The sequence below is a fragment of the Stylophora pistillata genome, chromosome 7, assembly GCF_964205215.1.
Source record: "Stylophora pistillata chromosome 7, jaStyPist1.2, whole genome shotgun sequence".
In the NCBI taxonomy this organism is placed as follows: Eukaryota; Metazoa; Cnidaria; class Anthozoa; order Scleractinia; family Pocilloporidae; genus Stylophora; species Stylophora pistillata.
The window spans coordinates 10,532,316-10,551,489 of record NC_142525.1 but is presented as its reverse complement, the minus strand read 5'-3'; the positions used below and the strand labels follow the sequence as shown (position 1 = coordinate 10,551,489).

At 39.1% G+C, this 19,174-nt stretch overlaps 2 protein-coding genes across 2 annotated transcripts; both read left to right on the top strand.

The window, feature by feature from the left end:
• Positions 1 to 684: 684 nt before the first annotated feature.
• On the top strand, positions 685 to 8,162 carry LOC111338826 (uncharacterized). Its single transcript, XM_088729172.1, has 5 exons — positions 685 to 702; positions 2,066 to 2,086; positions 6,015 to 6,063; positions 6,656 to 6,755; positions 7,478 to 8,162. Exons 1-5 carry the CDS (start codon positions 700 to 702, stop codon positions 7,650 to 7,652), a joined length of 348 nt encoding a protein of 115 aa, XP_088585298.1. The 5' UTR covers positions 685 to 699; the 3' UTR covers positions 7,653 to 8,162.
• A 1,793-nt stretch (positions 8,163 to 9,955) lies between these two features.
• LOC111338857 (uncharacterized) lies at positions 9,956 to 15,394 on the top strand. The gene is made up of 6 exons (XM_022945400.2): positions 9,956 to 10,176; positions 10,984 to 11,037; positions 11,563 to 11,659; positions 12,686 to 12,791; positions 13,738 to 13,847; positions 14,853 to 15,394. The coding sequence occupies exons 1-6, from the start codon at positions 10,107 to 10,109 to the stop codon at positions 14,863 to 14,865; spliced, it is 450 nt and encodes a 149-aa protein (XP_022801135.1). The 5' UTR covers positions 9,956 to 10,106; the 3' UTR covers positions 14,866 to 15,394.
• The last annotated feature ends 3,780 nt before the right edge of the window (positions 15,395 to 19,174 follow it).

The following is a 19,174-nucleotide window of genomic DNA, read 5'->3' as shown; positions in this document are numbered from 1 at the left end:
AATCTCTGTTAGCGACAGTTATTTCGCATGCAAAGCCGTCGACGGCTTGAAAAATACTGAGCGCTAGCCCTGATGCGTTGGTATCAAAGTTCTATGTCTTTTCTTACAAGAAATCCTACACTTCTCTGCTCTTGACAACACATAAAACTCAAATGTATGATACAATTGCGACCCGTTATTTCACACACTTGCTATAACGTAAACGATTGAATTGCATAAAAACTTCACGTGCTGGATGAACGACCTTTGTGGTAGCTCGAATAATTACTCTGTTTCGTAACGTTCCGAGAAGAATAAGTGAATCTGCCATTGCCTAGTTGCTCGTACTGAGAGAATGCCGGGTATCCTTTAGTTTCCGTTCCAGGATGACAAGGCTTTGTCATTACCCACTTTCTTGTGTTTGGAAGTGACCGAGTCAAGAAAACGTCCAAACGTGTCTTAATCAGTATGTTTTTTTCCTTGAAAATTATATAACTAATTTAAAAATAAACTTTAACTCAAAAGTAGCGATACTCCATTCAAACATGTGTGAATATGTCTTCCTGAAAGAAATCACCTGACGTCAGTGGATTTTCACATGACTTTCTATTTTTGAATACACGTGCCACAATTAATTAAAAAAAAAAGTTTGATTTTAGCTTGCAGAGGTAAGATTAAGTTGTTAAAAGAACTCGCATGCGTTGAGCAGCTCTTAAAAAAATGGTAAGTTCTGAATTTTTTCTTGTGTTTTTTCCTTTTGTTGGTGAGCAGGATTTTAGTGTCATAATTAGTTTGGCTGTGTTGCAACGTTGTTTTCAATCTTTGCAACTATCAGCGCAAACTAGATCTTCGTTTTAATTTCGCTTTGGCGAGTTATTTAACTAATTTTTAATCACACAGCGAAGTGTCAGCTTGGACTTCTGAAAAAGTAAAATGAGAAATCAATGCATAGTTAGAGAGATAGAGATTCCTTGTAACAGATTTATTACAACTCATCAGGAAAGTTCGAGACAGAAATATAAGGAAAAAATGCGAATTATTAAGCGGCTCTTTCTCCATTCAATGATAAAATCCTGACAGCTTCACGTTCTAAAAACTTAGCATGATTCGAGCTTTGAAGACTGCACATCTTAAAATAGCTTTCTCCACTGAGATTCTCGTCATCGGGCACTACAGACAATCTAACAAGAAGATTTTCGCAGGCACGAGGAATAAAATTTCCGAAAGCGATTGCAGAGATATCAATACCCAGCTTTGTGAATAATAAATATGAATGTCAAAAGAAAAACAGACAAGGTCAGGTGCAGTCAGAGAGGTAACTTCAAAGAAAAATGATCAGAAATCGATTTTACTAGAATTTCTGAGAAATTCTTGTCTCATTCAGAAATATCAACGAAGCACCTTTTAGATAGCACAGAAAGATGAAACTTGCCTACTCTAAAAATATCCTAACTTGTCGTTCATACTACCTTGGTGAGACATGGCACCACAGTGTCATTAACGCAACATCAAAAGTTGAACTGTTGCCCTTCCAGTTTTTTAAATGCGAACCAAAGCACGTAGGTGTTATCTTCGAAAAAAGGAACCTTTTGCCAATCGATGTAAACATCCACTATGTTTGTCAAAAATTAAAATGTACTAAATCTTGAAAAATGTGGCCTTGGCATTTAGCAGCAAAGGGTTCAGTTTCTAAAGAAACTGTGGTGTTGCGTCGGTGGGTGCCATCACAAGATAATTTGGTTTAATCAACTGAGTAGATTGGTCACCGTAAAGAGTACTTCAAATAATTTACATTGTCAACTCAGTTGATTTAACCAAATTATCTTAGGTAGGAGCACTCTAACTTGACAATCAACAAAATACAAGGATGTGGTATTTCAAGCACGGCACTGGGCGGCAGCCGCATGAGATCTTTTTACAAGAGTTTAAAGGGAATTTTTGACCACCTGCTACCCTCAAACAGTGGTACGCTTAGCGAATAAAGCCGTTAGTGTCACGATTACTGTTCTAAGTGCACGTGCATGGTTACGCATGAGCGTCCTGCATGCGGGAAAGTAAAGTGATTGATTTCCTCTTTTACATGCAGCAAGGGAAGCACGAGAGAAGGGTACGTTGGTTTGTTGCATCAGGAGGTCACTATATCGTGTCCAAGCCGAGAGGCGTGCGACTGGGGAAGAGTGTACTCATTGTTCCTGCAGCTTCGCACCTCTATCTCCATAGCATTATACTGAAAAAATATAAAACGCCAACTACAAGTAATAATTTCCTTTTTTGATTCTAAGGGCTTATTAACGAAGCGAAACGCAACGATGTTTCGTATACTCACAATGATTGTGTAGTTTCAACAATTATTCCCGAGTAAATTCTCCGCGTTGTTGCAAACAATGCTCTTCATTATAGCTTTGAAATTTTTTTCTTTTGTCATTCTTGCTATCTTCTTTTGAAATGTATTACTTTTACTACTGCAAGTGAAGAGTTGATTTAGGGGCAGACTTTGTCCGTCTGAGCTATAGTAAATGGTTAAATAACTGACATCACCATAGGGCTGTCTGCCTGTGATCCTGCAAACAATGTGCTTCCAGAAATTAGTCACGCCTTTGTACCTGCCATAACTCCAGTTTTTCTCGATCCTAGACCGCGACCCACGTACGTATTTATGTAGAGCAAATCTAAAAATTTTCTTGGTTTGCCTTTTCCTACAGATCTTCAAGAGTGTCGGGTTGCCCAAAAGTTAGAGAGAAAAGGAAGCAAAGCGTGTAAAAAAAATTGTTTTCGAGACTCACTGAAGTCGCTATGAAAACTGGGCAGGTTCACAGACAGTCGTCACCCTTTGCGGGTCAGGCACCATGAAAAACGTCACGCAAGGAAATTTTTGTCTTGCGTGATTTCAACTGCGAACATCTTTACATCACGACTCTATCATGAGTTTTTTTATCCTCGCCACGAACTCAAGATTTTATAACATCAATACACTCTGCAAATCGACAGTTTTTTTGTCCTGAAATAAAGCCCGAAAGATATAAATCCCATTTGAAGACCTAAAAACGTCTTCAACTGGCCAATGAAATACCTCAAAACATCTTTTTTGCTGAAGAACAAAGTGATGTAAACAGTCTTGACCATGGTGAATAGCTGGCTGACCGCAATGTCGTGAGCGCCGTTGGGTAGGTCACATGAGATAGTTTGTCAAAATAGCCCAAACTCTTTTCAATATGGAGGTGCCTTTTTTTGTTAGACCAAAATCAAATATAGGAGACCCATGAATTGAAAGGATGAACAATAGCCTGAGTACAATAAAATATGCAGAAATATGATGCAGGATTGTATTGGTGGTTGACCATTATTTGACATTACTCAAAATACTTGAAACACGCTTCATGCATGATTAGTATTACGCGGCATTTCTTCTCGGCCGAGACACTCGATCATCAGATATCTGTCGGAATTAATTTCTAAGCAAAGTTTTCGTTCTGCTTCACAATCAAAGTCCTGCTCGCAAGGTTTAAGATGTTAACAGTCTGGTCTTTAACTGAAAACACCTGTGAATCAAATTTTACCATTAAAAAAATGTAAAATACATGAAAAATAAGCTGGGAATGACTCAAGTCGCGAGTCGGGCATGAAGAAGATCTCGCTACTGATTACCGCGTCGCGAAGTTCTTTAGTATCGTTGATCCTGCCACAAATCTTAAAAAGAAAAGAAACAAAATACTCACTCTTTCCTATTCGTTTAATCAGCCACCGTGACAGCAAACTTTGTGGGTCATAGGACGATAAGTCAAACGGTTAAAATATTTTCTCGATAGGCCCACTTAAACAATTCGAGTCCCGTCAAAGGAAGGTTTCATTGTATAGCCTGGCTGCACGGTGTTACACATTATAAGTCTTCTGATCGAATTTGAAAGGATTCTAGTGAACCTGAGCTTTTACCGATCGAATTTGAAAGGATCCAAGTGAACCTTAGCTTTTAACAGCATTTCACGTGAAATGTCAGCGGGTCCAAAGTACAAACCTTTAGACTTTCCCTTTGATATGTTTCTTAGGAGAGATAAAGAAGAGAAAGTAGTGAGCAAGAATAACGTCCGGGTTGAAAGCAACCGGAGCTTGTAAAGGTCACTAAAGTACATCAGAAACCGGGATAGAAAAAGAGAAACGAATTAAATTTTAAGTGAATGTAACCTTCTTACAGTTTCAAGTTGGCCAATGTAGGAGTTGAGGTACCTTTCTACCCATTTCAAACCCTCTCGGGGCGAAAGTTTTTCGGGAGTAGACATAGGAACTTTGAAGCGGTCGAAGAAAACGAAAAGATTCTGTAAAATGAAATGAACTTACTTTCTAATGTAATTTCGAGAAATGAATATACATTATTTGGTGTGCTTGTACATGTGGTGTGTCCACATTTATGAAGAGTGATTTAGCTAGTGCTCAAAAAACCAAAGTTCGATTATTCGTGCTTGGCGTGTCGAGGCCATGTCGTGCAGCGAAGACTTTTCAATTGGACTGTGCCCTCCTAGATTGACGAACAACTCTCTGAAGTATTCTCCGGAATTAAAGTTAATTTTCAGCCCTTTCAGGTTAATAAATAAATTTTTATGCCTTCGGGAGTTCTTAGAGGTTCTTAGCGATCTCAGTCTTTGATCTTTTTCACAGGAAAGTCGAATGATGCATTTTAGACACAAAAATAGAATGACGGATGGCAGTTTGCCCGCACTGTCTGCACGTTGTTGATTTGTAACGGGTAAAGCTTCTTTTCTGTTGCGGCAAGACTTCCCTGCACTGCCGCAAACGCAAGTCGCCAAGCATCTAAATCCACACTAAGCGACTTCTCTCAGACTTTCGGCGACAGGGGCTTTTGCGTTGGCAAGTCTGGGTTAAATAGTGAAAGACAAGCTTAGTTTCTTCGAGTCATTTGCCCTCGAAGGTTACAAAATTGTGACTCGAAAAAGAGACTTGAACCCAAACTACCACTCTTCTTGGTAATCGAGAGGTTTCTTCTCTCGCAGTTAAATGAGATCCAAAATTATTATTTACTGGACCTTCACGACCAAAACCATGCTGATTTTTCGTTAGTTGCATTGATCGAATCGGAACTGATTTCTTCTTCCATCATTGATCTAAAATTCGCTCATGTATCCGACACGTGTACCTGACAGCTCTACGTGTGAGACTCAGTATTGAGTTCCTGGATGATAACAATAAAAAACGGCGCGCAAAGCTCACTGGTTGAGCGTGGCCCTATATGATAAGCATATGTGGAGAACCCGATTTTGCCATGTAAATCAAGTCTTATACGATGACAGTATGCTTTTTCAAGATAAATCAAAAGCAATCATAACATCTCTTTTTTCCTAGAAAACCTTCATGAAACATTTCGACTAATTCTCCTTCTATTGGTCTATTGAAGGGGTGTTTTTTAATGTTAGAAACGTGTGCGGGAATAGAAGAATTCATATTACTCGACTTCCAATTCACCTTTGTACCTCCAAATGAGAAAAGACCGGCGCTGTAAAGACGATTTTAAGAACCAACTGCAATGGGCTGCAATTTCTCACAATGAACCGGTTATTGAGATAAAGTCTAACTCTAAGCATGGCTATAGGCAATCAGTGGGCTGTTTCAGTGAATAAGTGTTTTACAAGAGGTAGCTACAGGCCATCTTGGCTCTGATCACAAAAATAATTTTTTTTGTTTAAAACAAAGACTAAACGTGGTTTTGCATGACAAAGGCTAACCCTCGTTTGAATAGCCGGACAAAAAAAAATTGTTCTCTAGGGAAATTTCACCCTGGATCAAGTTTTCAAAGCAAATGTAGCTCCAAAGCAAGACTAAGTGAGCTGCCTGTCAATTCTGTACACAAACTGATCATTAGATTTATTATTCAATTAATGAATAAAGGGGGAAAGAAAAATAAATGGAGAAAGGAGAAGCTTAATAGTAGCCACACATTTCCATTAGAGCTAAAAGATTTTTTACCCAATTATAAGAAATCATAATGATGCAAAAAGATAATGACCGCATTTCTTTGTTTATCATAGAGTCATGTTGGTAGTTTGGATAATACCGAGGGTGACAGCTATGATGCATGTAAGTTTTATGTAAGTTCTTTAGATATCTGATTTACTTTTTTCATTTTAACCTTCTAATTTGGCTAACAATGGTTCGACATACCGGAAACGAGGTAAAGTTTGCTGCCAGACTCTGTCGAATGCCGCTTAATTGGTCATGAGACATTTTAATTAACCGCCTAAAGAATTCTCCAAATAAATTTTGATATTACCAAATAAGAAGATATAATAGTAAAATATTTTATAAAGCACCTTATAATCCAGGACTGATAACTCTCGTTGTTTTAGGAATTGGCGGGCCTAAGGGGCATGTTACTTTTATAGAGCACGAGAAGCTATCAAAGGATGGTTTACATGCAGGTTTCCATATTTTTCGAGTATAGAAGACAGACGGCAAAGATAAATGATTGGTGTCTAGGAAGTTCAAAATTTTATTCCGAAGGAACATTAGTTACATTAAATAGCTTTTGCACTATGAAAAAACGTAAGTATTCTGTGTTGATATGGTGCAACTTGAGGACATTTCACTTTTAAGCAGCACTTACCGTCACTTTGCATGTCTCTATTTCTCTGGTTAACCTTTGTATGTTCTCTTGTAATTCTCTTTTTAGCTGCTATCACAGTGGTAATCGTAATGGGAGCAATCCTTGCTATTCAGTATACTATCTTAGTATTGGCTGTATGCTGTAAAGTTTGGGAGAGAGCAAATAGGTAAGTCTCCTTCACCTAGTCGGTGGTCAATTTTGTTAGATTGGGTTAGGGTCTGAAATAGAAATGAGGTGAGTTCGCTGATTTCCCAGAGTTTCAAGTTCTTCGCATTCTCTAGACACTCAGTCAATGAAAGCGATTTAAGGAGCTTGTCATTTTTCACGCGCTCGCTTTTTCGGTCGCTTCCAAATACAGAGGGCCTGTTACAGGCTTTACGCTGTTTGAATTCCTTGGGGCTGGGGGTGGGGAAGAGGTGACGGGGGAGGAGAGAGAGGGGAAACGATGTGTTGATTTCCAGCGATTAGAGTATGACGACCGCTACCCTTAGTCCTAACCAAAATTTACCCCAAAATGACCCGAAACATGCCAATTTCCACACCAATCTTATTGTAAGACCCATCCTTAATATGTACCTTTTCCAAAACTGCCTTTTCGTGTATCTGAAGCCATCTTCCAACTGGCTTGTACTGGCTTTTAATTAATCTTTGCATCGGTACAAACGCTAAGAATTGGTATGATTAACTCAAAATTCAGCTCAATCGTTCAATGTTGCTTACCCGCCTTCCCTATAATTCGTGTTTCCCTTGAAAATCAGTCATTTCTTATGGAATTAAGACCATATTGGTGTAAATCGAGTGTTTTGTATATACCACTTGCGGTCGTTTGCTCATATGTTGGTGTTTTTTTTTTACGGATTAAAAACTGATTTTATTATTTCCTTTCAGATCTCGGTCAGATGAACTGGACTCTGAATCACTATCTATAAATAGATTCCCCTTCTTACCTTCCTACGAGGTAGCGATGCGTGAGAATCGAACAAGTCCGCCAAATATGTACACGACGTCAACCTACCTGGATGCTTGTATTGTCAACGAGATTATTCAAGATGTGGCAGGCTAGATGTTGTCCTTCTGGCTCGATCAACAAAGCAGTTGATCATCCTAAATTAAGGCGTCAGCACGGCACGGTAATCCCTACGATGAAGCTTTACATCGGAGATGAGTGGTCTCGATGTAAACATTTTCATGGACTGAATTACATGATGATATTGGTATCAACTGCGCACTGGAACTATTCTCTGTTTCCATACCACTGTAACATATGCGATTTAGCGTAGCATTTCAACAACTGGAGAGTTAACTGTTAACACTTCCACGCATTAGAATATTTAGTACATATGGCATGAACCTGCTCTGTGTGAGTGCAATCTGTATCGAAACTACTATGCGAAATTGAGCATCTTGTCTCAGAAATTTTCCTGAACTTAAATTAGTGCTCTGTACGTGTAACCATAGCATTGGCATCGATGATGACACTGGAATCATCACAAAAATGTATCTAACGGAAAATTTAATGGAGGTTTAAATGCATAGATCAGTAACAATATTATGAAACATTTCTTGATTTAAATGTTGACCATTGGGATACCTATGCAACTACCTTTGTAACGTAATGTTTTTTAAATCAACAGCACGAACCTTACAATTTAGGGCTGCCAAATTCGGATAATCTACAAAACATGAATATTTTCATTTGTGATATATAATCCATTGTTGTTCCTCTCGGCGCCTCGATACAAGCCCTCTAATGTATGAGGAGGTGAGGCGATTTAAGCAATTTTCCTTGTAAGGGCGGCAGAAATTTGTTAATGCATCCTTCCACTCCCGTAAAAAATCCTGGCTAAGTCCTTTGAAACATCCAAGAAATGAGAAATTTGCAATAAGGTTGATAATCATGGTTGAAACCACTCTTTGTGGGAGGTTTTACACTGAGCCCTAGGTTTTGGTATAATCGACTGGGTAGACGATGCTTCGAAGGGGTGGTTGTCGAAAGGAATGGAATTCTTCACCCATCCACGTTCCTTCCGGGTGCGCTGTTTCTGCGAAGTACAGTTAATGCTCCGACCCTAATCTACCTAGCCTCTTAATTATAACTGAAAACAAGTCAGTCAGGACTGAAATGATTCACAGAGTTGAATGTAACAGCTTAACCTAATCTCCTCAGTGCACACGTGCACTTCTGCTAAACTATTAAAACAAAAATAACATTTTTCGCTAGTCTCGAGAATTTTAAGAGGAAAGTTGAAAGAAGAAGTTGGCACAAAATCTGGTTTATTACTTATGCTAAATGTGCCCACCTGTATCGAGCTTATGGCAAGAATGTGCAAGGTCAAAGTCAGAAGATTATTGTCAAGGTAAACTAAACATTGCAACCGACGTAAAAAATTTAAATCATAATAACAACAATGACAAATATTTCACCTCACAACAGGTCCATTCATCTAGTGCTTTCGAAACGCATCTTTTATTAGAAATCTAAGATGGTTGAATGATTGTATTATAATGTAAAAGAGCTAAAAGAATGATATCTTTTAACTCTAGAATATATCTGTCAAAACTGATAAATATTGATCTAGGTCTGTTTGGAATTGACAAAACGAGCAATTAAAATCTGGTCAGAAACTGAGACATTATTAATTTTCAGTGAATAACATGCTTTACAGTGGCTATTGCCATGACATAGGAAGAACCAAAGAGGTTCCAATGCTTTATCAGGAAACAGTACGCTGCATCAAACATGTTTTGACATCACAAAATTGGAATCATGATTTCAGACAAAGGCACTGATCCAAACATGGAACTGCAATTTCTATAATTTCGTAATGACTGACTTTAAGAAGCGGCGAAAGTTATTGGTTCAAAGATCTGGGAAACCGTACTCACCAATCTTAAATGTACGCCCTGCATTTCTGCTATTTATATGACCACTACGGTACCCAACTAGAAAGCTCTCGCTACCTTGGACACCGTGTGCATCTCAACCTTATTTTTGTGGCCAAATATTACCTTTATTTTTTTCCTCTTTCTCTAATATTTAATACAAACCCCTGTAATTGAAATGTAATTTAATATGTGAAATGAAGAAAATTGACATTGATATTGAATTGTTGTGAGTTATCCAACTTCACGTTTTTTCTTTGCAAAAGCAATCGATCTTTTATTGCGAATCAGCAGAGAGAAAAATGTCGTTAAAAGTCCTTTACTGATGTTATTCATAAAGATATCACCGTTTGCTGTCATTATGCGTTTTTGCTTTGTTTTTTCCACGCTTCCCTAATATCCATTGTTTTCGTTATAAAAAAAAAACAAACAAACAAACACAATACATGTTTCAAGTGTCTTGCTGGGTCCGATGACTCTATTCTTGAGCAAAACTTGCATATTCCAAAGCCAAATTATTCAAATATGCCTTCAAAGGTCCAGTGAATGCAAATTTGAACCTACCTTATCTGTGACATAAGCTCTTTTTCTTTGAAATTTGCCGAAACTCCAGCGAACAGCCCAACGCAGAGAAATGTATACGATACAAATGAACAACAGAGTCTGTCTCTGTATTATATTGCTGCTCAATGTTTTAAACGAAGGTAAGTTAAATGTCAAGTGAAAGTGGTCGGTACAATATACAGGCCGAAGAAATTTCAAAAGAGAAACATTTATCAATCGACGGTCTCGTGGATCGTTTTTACTGACATGAAGAGTTACAATGTAAGCATACTACGTTTGTATCGCAAGAGTTGAATGCGCAGTTCACACGCAATTGATAGATGCGCCATTTTGAAATAATCCGTCCGTGACAACGACTCCTCACGCGAAGATTCTAAACTTTATTGAAAGTTACTGAAATCTATTTGACAGGTAGTGGAAAACTGTAAAACCTGCTTAAACAAATGAAGATTTATTTCGAGTACAAAACATTCGTTTGATGACAGATCTTCGCCATTCATATCAGGCTGTTGTTTAGGAATTTCCTTTACAGTTTCGAAAATGTTGAGATCAGTGATTTGTTTCTCTACGAAAGGCTATGCGAATCGTAAATAGTTAAACATCACCACTCCTAGACGTTCAACATGCGATGTTGCTCTGAATTTACATCCCTCCGGGATCGAGTTTTGGTCCAAAACCTCGCCAGAAATTGGCATCCAACAACACTGATATAAAACAATTGGTGCGATAAAGAAATTAATGAATTTTAAAGTCGAGCTAAAATGTGACGCAGTAGCTTCCAAGAATCTAGTCTGCAGTATGCCTACAAAATTTGCTTGATAACTTTTAAGAACATTACTGGTGATTAGAAACTCAACTGAGTTATATTTTCTTAACACATACTTATTGATAATGCTGCATTACGCGGAGTCATGTCGAATCAAAATATATATATGCGTTTCTTTCAGGCGCAGCAGACTGCACCGATTCGTTAATATGCTGTAACAGACTACACGAAATACGTAAGTCAGTTACCATTGTATGATGTACTTCTATCGATTACTTGCAGGCATTTTTCCCACAAATCGTAAACACAACCATACCCTAGTGGTGTACTTTGTTAATAGAGCATGCTCAGCGAGAGTCTGCTCAGTGCGATAAAAATCGCATTAACAATTGCATGGTGGGTTTCAGATCTATAGATGACTGAAGTAAACACGTTATTTGAATTATTCTGTTTTATTGTAGGCCTAAAATTTTGCTTATTATTTCATACTGATGGAGGAGTTAAGCAGTGACAAAGTAAAAAGTTTACATATACGATTTTCATATATTCAGTCATTTATTCATCTCTTCATGGGTTCATTACGAACCTTCAAAATGACCGGCTCCCAGTTGGCTTGTTAGCTCAGTTAACGTTGGTAGGGCGCTGCACCGGTATCGCATTGTTTTAAGATGGCGAGGGGGCCATACATCTGCTTTAGTGTTCCATAAAGTTTTGCTATTTCGACATTGAAAGTAGACTGATTGTTATTATCCCATTTCAGTTATCATCGCTGGTGTCATAGCAGTCTGCTTCTTTTTTTTCGTCCAGTCCATTGTCATTGTATGTTTGGCCAGTAAACTGAGCAAGGTCCAGAAAAGGTATCTAATAACAACATAGGCGATTTTTTTGTTTCTGATAAATGAAGATGGTCGAACTGATTATTTATGAAAACAAACAAGTGTCACTGGTACCTATAACTCATTGTCCCTCCCTCCTAACATTTCTTTGAGATGCAACTTTAATAAGACAACTTCTTCACATATCCTTTCATTTTGTGATTTGCATGAAGAAATATTCCCCACTGTGAACCTGTTCCGATTCTCTTCATCAGGATTTCTCACCAATCTTTGATAAGCTACGACACCTCCCCCCCCCCCCTCAACTCCTTTCGTTAAAGAAAAATTATCAAGGACTCGTGTCTCAGCACTGATAAACCTCTCCCCCCCCCCCCCCCCACCCTAATCCACAAGTTTGCATGATTTGGTTTGCTTCTAATGTTTTAACACCGATACCTTTCACATATTCAGAGGTGTCGGGATGACTCCAGGACGAATTTAATAATATGATATCATTTTCGATAATAAGTTATTAATTTATCAAGAATGGTAACGTTTTTCTCCCTGGTTCCTAAGATCAGTGTCACGAATGTCCCCCTTCGAATTAAACCTCACTGCATTAAATATGTCACAGTGCTTGGTAACTTGTGTAAGAGTTCAAGCTACTTGTACATCATGAGGAGTAGTGTCCTAGTGGACCTATCTGACTGTCGTGTATTTCTGGCGCTGGTGTGTTTTCTGGCACTGAAGAAACCAGCCCTCATAGTACCGCTTGTGGTGTCATAGGCACGAAGTAATACACACACGTCGTTAAAAAATTGTAACAAAAAACTGGAAACGACTGGAGAAGTCTGCACCACACCCCGTATTAGCAATTGAACTGGTTCCGGTTATCTAAAACTATTTCTTACCACTCAGATATTTCCAGTCAAGGATTCTAAGCCATGACTTCCTGGGTGTTAGGTTTACATCACAAGTATTTCTGATCATCAACCTATCACTTCTGCCTGTTAACTTTTTCATTAAAGAGCGGTGAGATTGAGTCTTTTGCCGGATGTCTGTTTTCAGGTTGGATGTGATGAGTCTATCCAGGGGATCATTTCAATTTGGCGGCTCACGCCTTGGAACGATGTACCACGAAAAAGCACTGGAGGAAACAGAAGAAACGAATGGGGTAAAATGGCATACATTATAGCTTATTAACCTTTCCCTGCCACATCTTAATGTAGCTATAAAAAGAAAAAGTAGCCACCAGCAAGCGCCCACATTGGATTTTTATTGAAATTCAATTTTGACGAAAAGACAATAATTTTATATTCTATAAATACTAGGCACAGTTGCAAGTTTTCAAAAGTCATCAGGAAAGTTTTAAAAAGTCATCAGGCCTCTTTTTCAAAGAAATGTCTCAGAAAAAGCATGTCACTCTGTGTGCAAGATCCCAAAGCAAGGAACAGAAAATTTTACGAGCCTAGTTTGTCAGCGGTTCTTTGACAAACAAATACACCTTGACCACCTTAATCAACTGTCTCTTGTTCAGATAAATGACCACGCGTTACAGGGGTTCGTTCACACACGAAACTCATTACGTTTACATACGTCAGTGGCAGGGAAGGGGTTAAAATCTAACATGTTGATCCTGCCATCGCTTTAAATTTTATATCAAGTTGAACAGCTCCATTCTTACCAAAGAGAAGAGGATGAAAGGAGCCATCCTTCTTCCCCTCCGTCCTTCAGTTCCTTTTCTCATTGCAATGATTGAGGTAACATCTTGTCCTTCAATTGCCTGTAAGCAAGAAAGATGTTTTTTTCTTGCGGTAAAAGCGGATGATTCCCTTCCTAAGGGATCAGTCGTTATTTGTCGCCTGAGAGGGGAGGATCGTGGGATTTTGTGAACGGATCACATGGTTTTCACAGATGGAGCGAAGGAGGGATCAGTCGTCGCTCAGAGTATAAAGGAGGGGGGTTGCCAACTAACAGCCAATAAGGTGGGATCATAAAACTGTTACAAAGCCTCATGGTTAGTTCAGGTAAATTTTATCCTGACACAACTTCATGTTCTCCCGCCCGGGCATCTGGCATCAAGTTATCTATCATTAATTGTTAATAACGATCCATTACAGAATCCTCGCGCTCGTCGTTTCACTGGTGCAGTTCCATCCGTTGGTGGACCTTGCCGAGCCAATCCAATTACCATTTTTGACAACCCGGAAGGCAACGACAAGGAGATTTGGTAAGTTCCCACAAAGTGACTCACGTAACACGGCGCAAAACGATAACTGAAACGCTAATATTAACTATTCACAGACCACATAGCCTACTCATGTTACTAAATTGAAATGCCAACCGTTAAAGTTTGGAGCTGGTACCGAGATATTATAGGTAAAAATTAATAATGCAGTAATGGTGATTGGAAAGTCACATGTACTAGTCGCAATTTGATCTTTGATGTGCAAAACTTTTATCCGAGTCTTGTCGAACACATTATCTTAAGAGCAAGGTTGCTCTCAAAAGAACGGCATTGCATTGATTTCCCCACTACATCGTGGCCTAGCTATGATACACAAACAAGCATGATATAGAGAAAGATGTTTTTCGTCTTATCCCGAGCGCGGGAAAAACGGAAAAATCTGAGTCCCCCTGAAGAATCGAACCTCATACCTTCGGAATCCCGCAGTCCGACGCTCTACCACTGAACCACAAAGATTGTTGATCCTAGCATTGTACAGGACGCGTGTTATATATGAACTTCTGAAGGACCTTGCTCACCATATGTAGAGTCTCTGTGATTTGAGGTTCGATTCCTGATAGGGATTCAGAAGTTGTTTCTTTGTCCCATGCTCGAGACAAGATGAAAACATCTTTCTCTATTTCTTCACCGAGCTCAAAACTTACTGCTTTTCTTCTACTTACAAGAATGATAGATACAGATTCTTGAAAAGTTATTTAAACAAACACCTAAGCCTAATCAGTAAAGGGGGGATTTCCTTCATTTTTTCCCTCTCTATTTGTTGGGAACTGATGATCAAAAAATATTTGGAGGATGGACTGTGTAATGACTATAAACTGAAGTCTTTGTCAGCAGTTTAAAGAGGTACTTAATGAGTGAACTTTTAACAAAGCACATTTTAAACGAGCAGCAGTTCTTGAAGAGACTATAGATAGATCTAGAAAAGTACAGCCACTGTGCCATTCGCTTCTGATGATAATAAGAGCCTGTCATCTTTTCTCTCTACAGGGGCTTGAACTAGTTTTGTGTCTAAGCATGCTGGGAACCGATTGAGAATGTCCTATGATTCTGGTATCATTTAAAACTGGGCGTCATTTAAACTTTATTAGAGATGAAGAATGTTAAAAAGGAGCATAATTTCTCCTAAATCTAGATTTTTAAGTAACAAAGCATATTTTTGTATTAAGCACGATGCATTTGTTTTTATCAAATGAATTGTGGCATCTTAGATGGGGAAGCGTTGTTTTTCCAGCTCTTGGCAAACTTTTGACTATGTGCTCGTTCGTTCTTTGATGGGAGCCGTGACCAAACTCTTTTTTTCCTATACGGCTAAAAAAAGGACACGTTATCGCAGGTTAGCCCAGTGGTTTTTATTGTCAGACACATTTTTTCACTGGATCGATCGACGGACTTCGTTCGACTTTCAGTTGCTATGCTAGTGCAAGAAGTGAATAATAAACAACGCTTCTTCACGCGTAATCAAACAAATATATTGCGAGTCAATAGCTATTTAACTACGCAAATGTTAAATAAAAAAATGTCTTACAGTGGGTTTATATTCTACTGGGTAAAAGCCTTGGATGGTTTTCAAAGTCTTTTTCAAACACGATCAGCCGTCGAGGAAATGAGAGGCTGGAGAGAGTGACACTAATAATTTCAAATGATACTAACTTACGAACACCCGTGAATATATCAAAAGTAAAATTTTATTCCCCTGGTCATTGTCAGTAAGTACAATTACTTATCACACGACTTGGGCAGTCAGAGGGCCAATAACTAAAATCAACCAATCAAAATGCTCTATAGCCGATCCAATATTCTCTAAGTATTGGACCGGGCGCTGTCCCGAATGGTCCCGAATGATACCGCACTTGTGTCCCTTTGAACTTCAGTCGTATAATAAATCTCTTATTAACCAAGCTTGCTCGGGACCGTACTGAAAGAATATCGGGCCTCGGTCTTTTTTGTACGGACCTCGCTGCGCTCATTCCGTACTGTCAAGACCTCGGGCCGATATTCTCCAAATACGGCCCTCGCGCTTGGTTAATAAGATATATTTAAGACGTTGGCCGAACTGACAAATAAGCGTTGGCGAACCGACATTAGGCGTTGGCGAATCTACCCCATACGTTGGCGAATTGACCTTGGCGAACTAACACCCTGATGAAATAACCGGCTACCTTTTAAGTTGGTAGTAATATTACATGGACTGTTTAGTCTGTTGACTTAGACTTAATCGTTCCGGTGATCAATGAACTAGGACACCATATTTTGTACTGGCGCTTGTAGGGATTACTAGTACATGCACTTGAACGACCTTGCATTGTATTGGCGACAAGAGTTATATTCAACTGGTAGACTTGGCACATGTACATGGCTCAAGAAGGTGCATGTATTAACTTACAGTCGTCACTTTACAATCTGTTGTCCAGGACTGTACTGGCCTAAATCATCAATGAACAGAGAAAACAATTGACAGAGTTTTAAAAATGCTTTTAGACTCTCTAGGTTTGATAGTGAAATAGCCCCTGGTGTGGAAACAAATTCAACCTAAGTTGGTCCTCCGGTCCACTCACGAACTCGGGTACTTAGAGGGAGACCTACTGTCTTGTTGAGTGATATAGCTGTAAGGAATTAACTTAATTATTCAATTTGGAGGGGTGCTTAATACCCCCCGCATCGCTTAATTTCATGGAAATTGGGATACTCAAGGTATGTAACATGCGTTGGGGCAGGTTGACCCATAACCAGGTTTCTGGATAGTGCCATCTAGTAGTCAGCTCCCTTTAGTGATTGTTGTGAACACAATGATTTGAAAGAATATCGTTGGTTCCCCTATTTGTTGCGTTTGTTTCTGCAATCATCATGCTTCTAATGACCTAGTTAGTGCAGTGATCTTTGCAGGAGAAGTAAACGGTGGCTGCGTTGACTTTCTTTGTCGTGCAATGTTGCTCTGTAGTTTGTATTTTTGTGTCAGCTTATGGATCTTGTTAGGGTTATGGAGGCTTTTAGGTTTAGGTATACTGGTCACGTTGGCAATAGTCTGATCTTTGTGGTACTGCATGAAGTGGTAGAAACGGGTGTGGCTTTTGTGTTAATGTCTCTGGACTTGTCCTTGCATTGGGGGCTGGAACTCAGCACTTGCATCAAGACTCCAAGGTCTTTGACAACACTTGTAAGGCCGACTTTAATCGAAGTAATCGGTTCAGCAGGTGAAAAACGCGAAGAAAAATGGGTTTTCTCAGTATTTGACGGATTACATTTAAGCGCATTACTTATATTCTAACTCACGATATCATCGAAACACAAATTGAGATTTTCTAATGCAAGGGGGCGGTCCCAGCCTTTATGCATAAAATGTAGAGCTGGGTGTCGTCAGCATACACTGATAGTTGCGTCGAAACCGCGTGCGGAGATGATATCCTCAAGAGGGGCAATATACAGTGAGAACAACAGCGGGCCAAGGACCGACCCTTGCGGAACACCACAAGACAGATATCTTGGTCGATAAAGAATCTCATCGAGGGCAATGCATTGAGGACGATCTTTAAGGTATAATTAAATCCAACGAAGCACCATTTCGCAAAAACCATAGCGATCCCGATGCCTATCGAGAAGGATAGTGGGGTCCATTGTGTCAAAAGCCGCGGATAAGTCTAGCAACATTAGAACAGCTTCGCATTCATTGTTTGTGACCTGATGTATATCATTAACAACTCGTACAAGGGCAGTTTCAGTACTGTGATGCTTTCTGTATGCTGGTTGCATTTTGGTTAATAAGCCATCGGTAGTCAGGGTGCGATATCCTTCAATCTGGAACAAGCCACTGTTCTCTCTTGTGCCTTACGAGAAACGTTAGATTGGAGATGGGCCGATAGTTGGCAAAGACATCAGAATCAAGGTTGTCCTTTTTAATCAGAGGACAAATTAGTGCCTCATTGATGAAAGAGGGGAAAATACCCTGATCCAAAGACACGTTCATGATATCAGTTACAGTGGGAAACAGAACATCGCCACAGGTAATTTGTTAGTCTCAAGATACGTGACCTGAGGGAGGGGTGATACAAAGCGATGTTGTATAGAAACAACTTTAACAACGACTCGTCCGCAGCTTCAGGCGGTTAAAGGTTGTTTATGCGAAACTTAAAGGGATTCTGTTACAAATTTTTTTAACATGATGTTTTTGTCTGAGGCCGAAAAAACTCATTGCAAAGTTAGGTTTTCATTGCGTGACTGTGTTAATCGGATGTTTTTCATTTTGACTATTTTACTGGAGTCATGTTTCCCTTTTGCGTGTAATGTCTTTTGCGCATGTAAAATACATTAATCAGTCAATCTATCGTCGAAAGATTAGTAATCAGGGAGAAATTTGGATTAAGTTCACATCACTGTCCAATTGTGAAGAGTTGACCTGAAGAAAGCACAGGTACAGACAGAATAATAAAGTTATTCAGAGTTATTGACTCCGTTATTTCAACTTGAACTTCAGTAATATCCGTTGTTGCTTTATTTCAATCGCGTAAATGTGAAAAATTGGGTACATTTTAGCACCAACCTTTAGAAATAGGCGTATGTTGAACATGTATTTGATAAACTTGTTACATATTTCTGTCTTCGGGACGATTACTGAGCCTTTTTCGGTGCCCTTCGTTTGAAGGAACGTACTTGGGAACATCAAATGAAGGGTAAGTTGAACAATGACCGACGGCCGACGTATGAATTGATGCGCACCAGAAGGTCACTTTATTTTTCTTTGTTAGTTTGCTAAGGACTTATTTTGCATTAAAACCAACTATTTAACTTCCATCAGTCGTTTCTGATGTAGATTGAAAGAACAGAGAAATGCTAAAGTGAAGATAATAATTATTGGTAATTAATGCGTGTCAATGGAAGCGGAAGTTGCTATTTTCGCACGCCAGAGGAAACTGTAAGCGGAACCTTCGGCACACAGTTCGTTAGAGCATGACTTGCTTTCTCTGACTTGTTGAAATGTTTTCCGGAAACTTGATTTGGGCAGTTTTTGTCGCAGATTATTGCGTCTTCAAATTCACACTGATATTAACCACATAAGATTTGACCACAAGTAACGTTTGGGACAAATTAAGGCAGCCTTTATGTATGACAAGATTTCTTTATAATGTATTTCATAAAGGCTACTGAACCTAACAGTGCCTAAACATACAAACAATATTAACAGAGAGACTTTCTGACACAGAAAATCAAAAAGATAGGAGAGATTTCCAAAACAAATAGTCATTGAGGAGGGATGGGTAATGGAAAGAAAATAGCTTCTTGCTGCATAGATAGGAAAACCAATCAGTAGCATACAC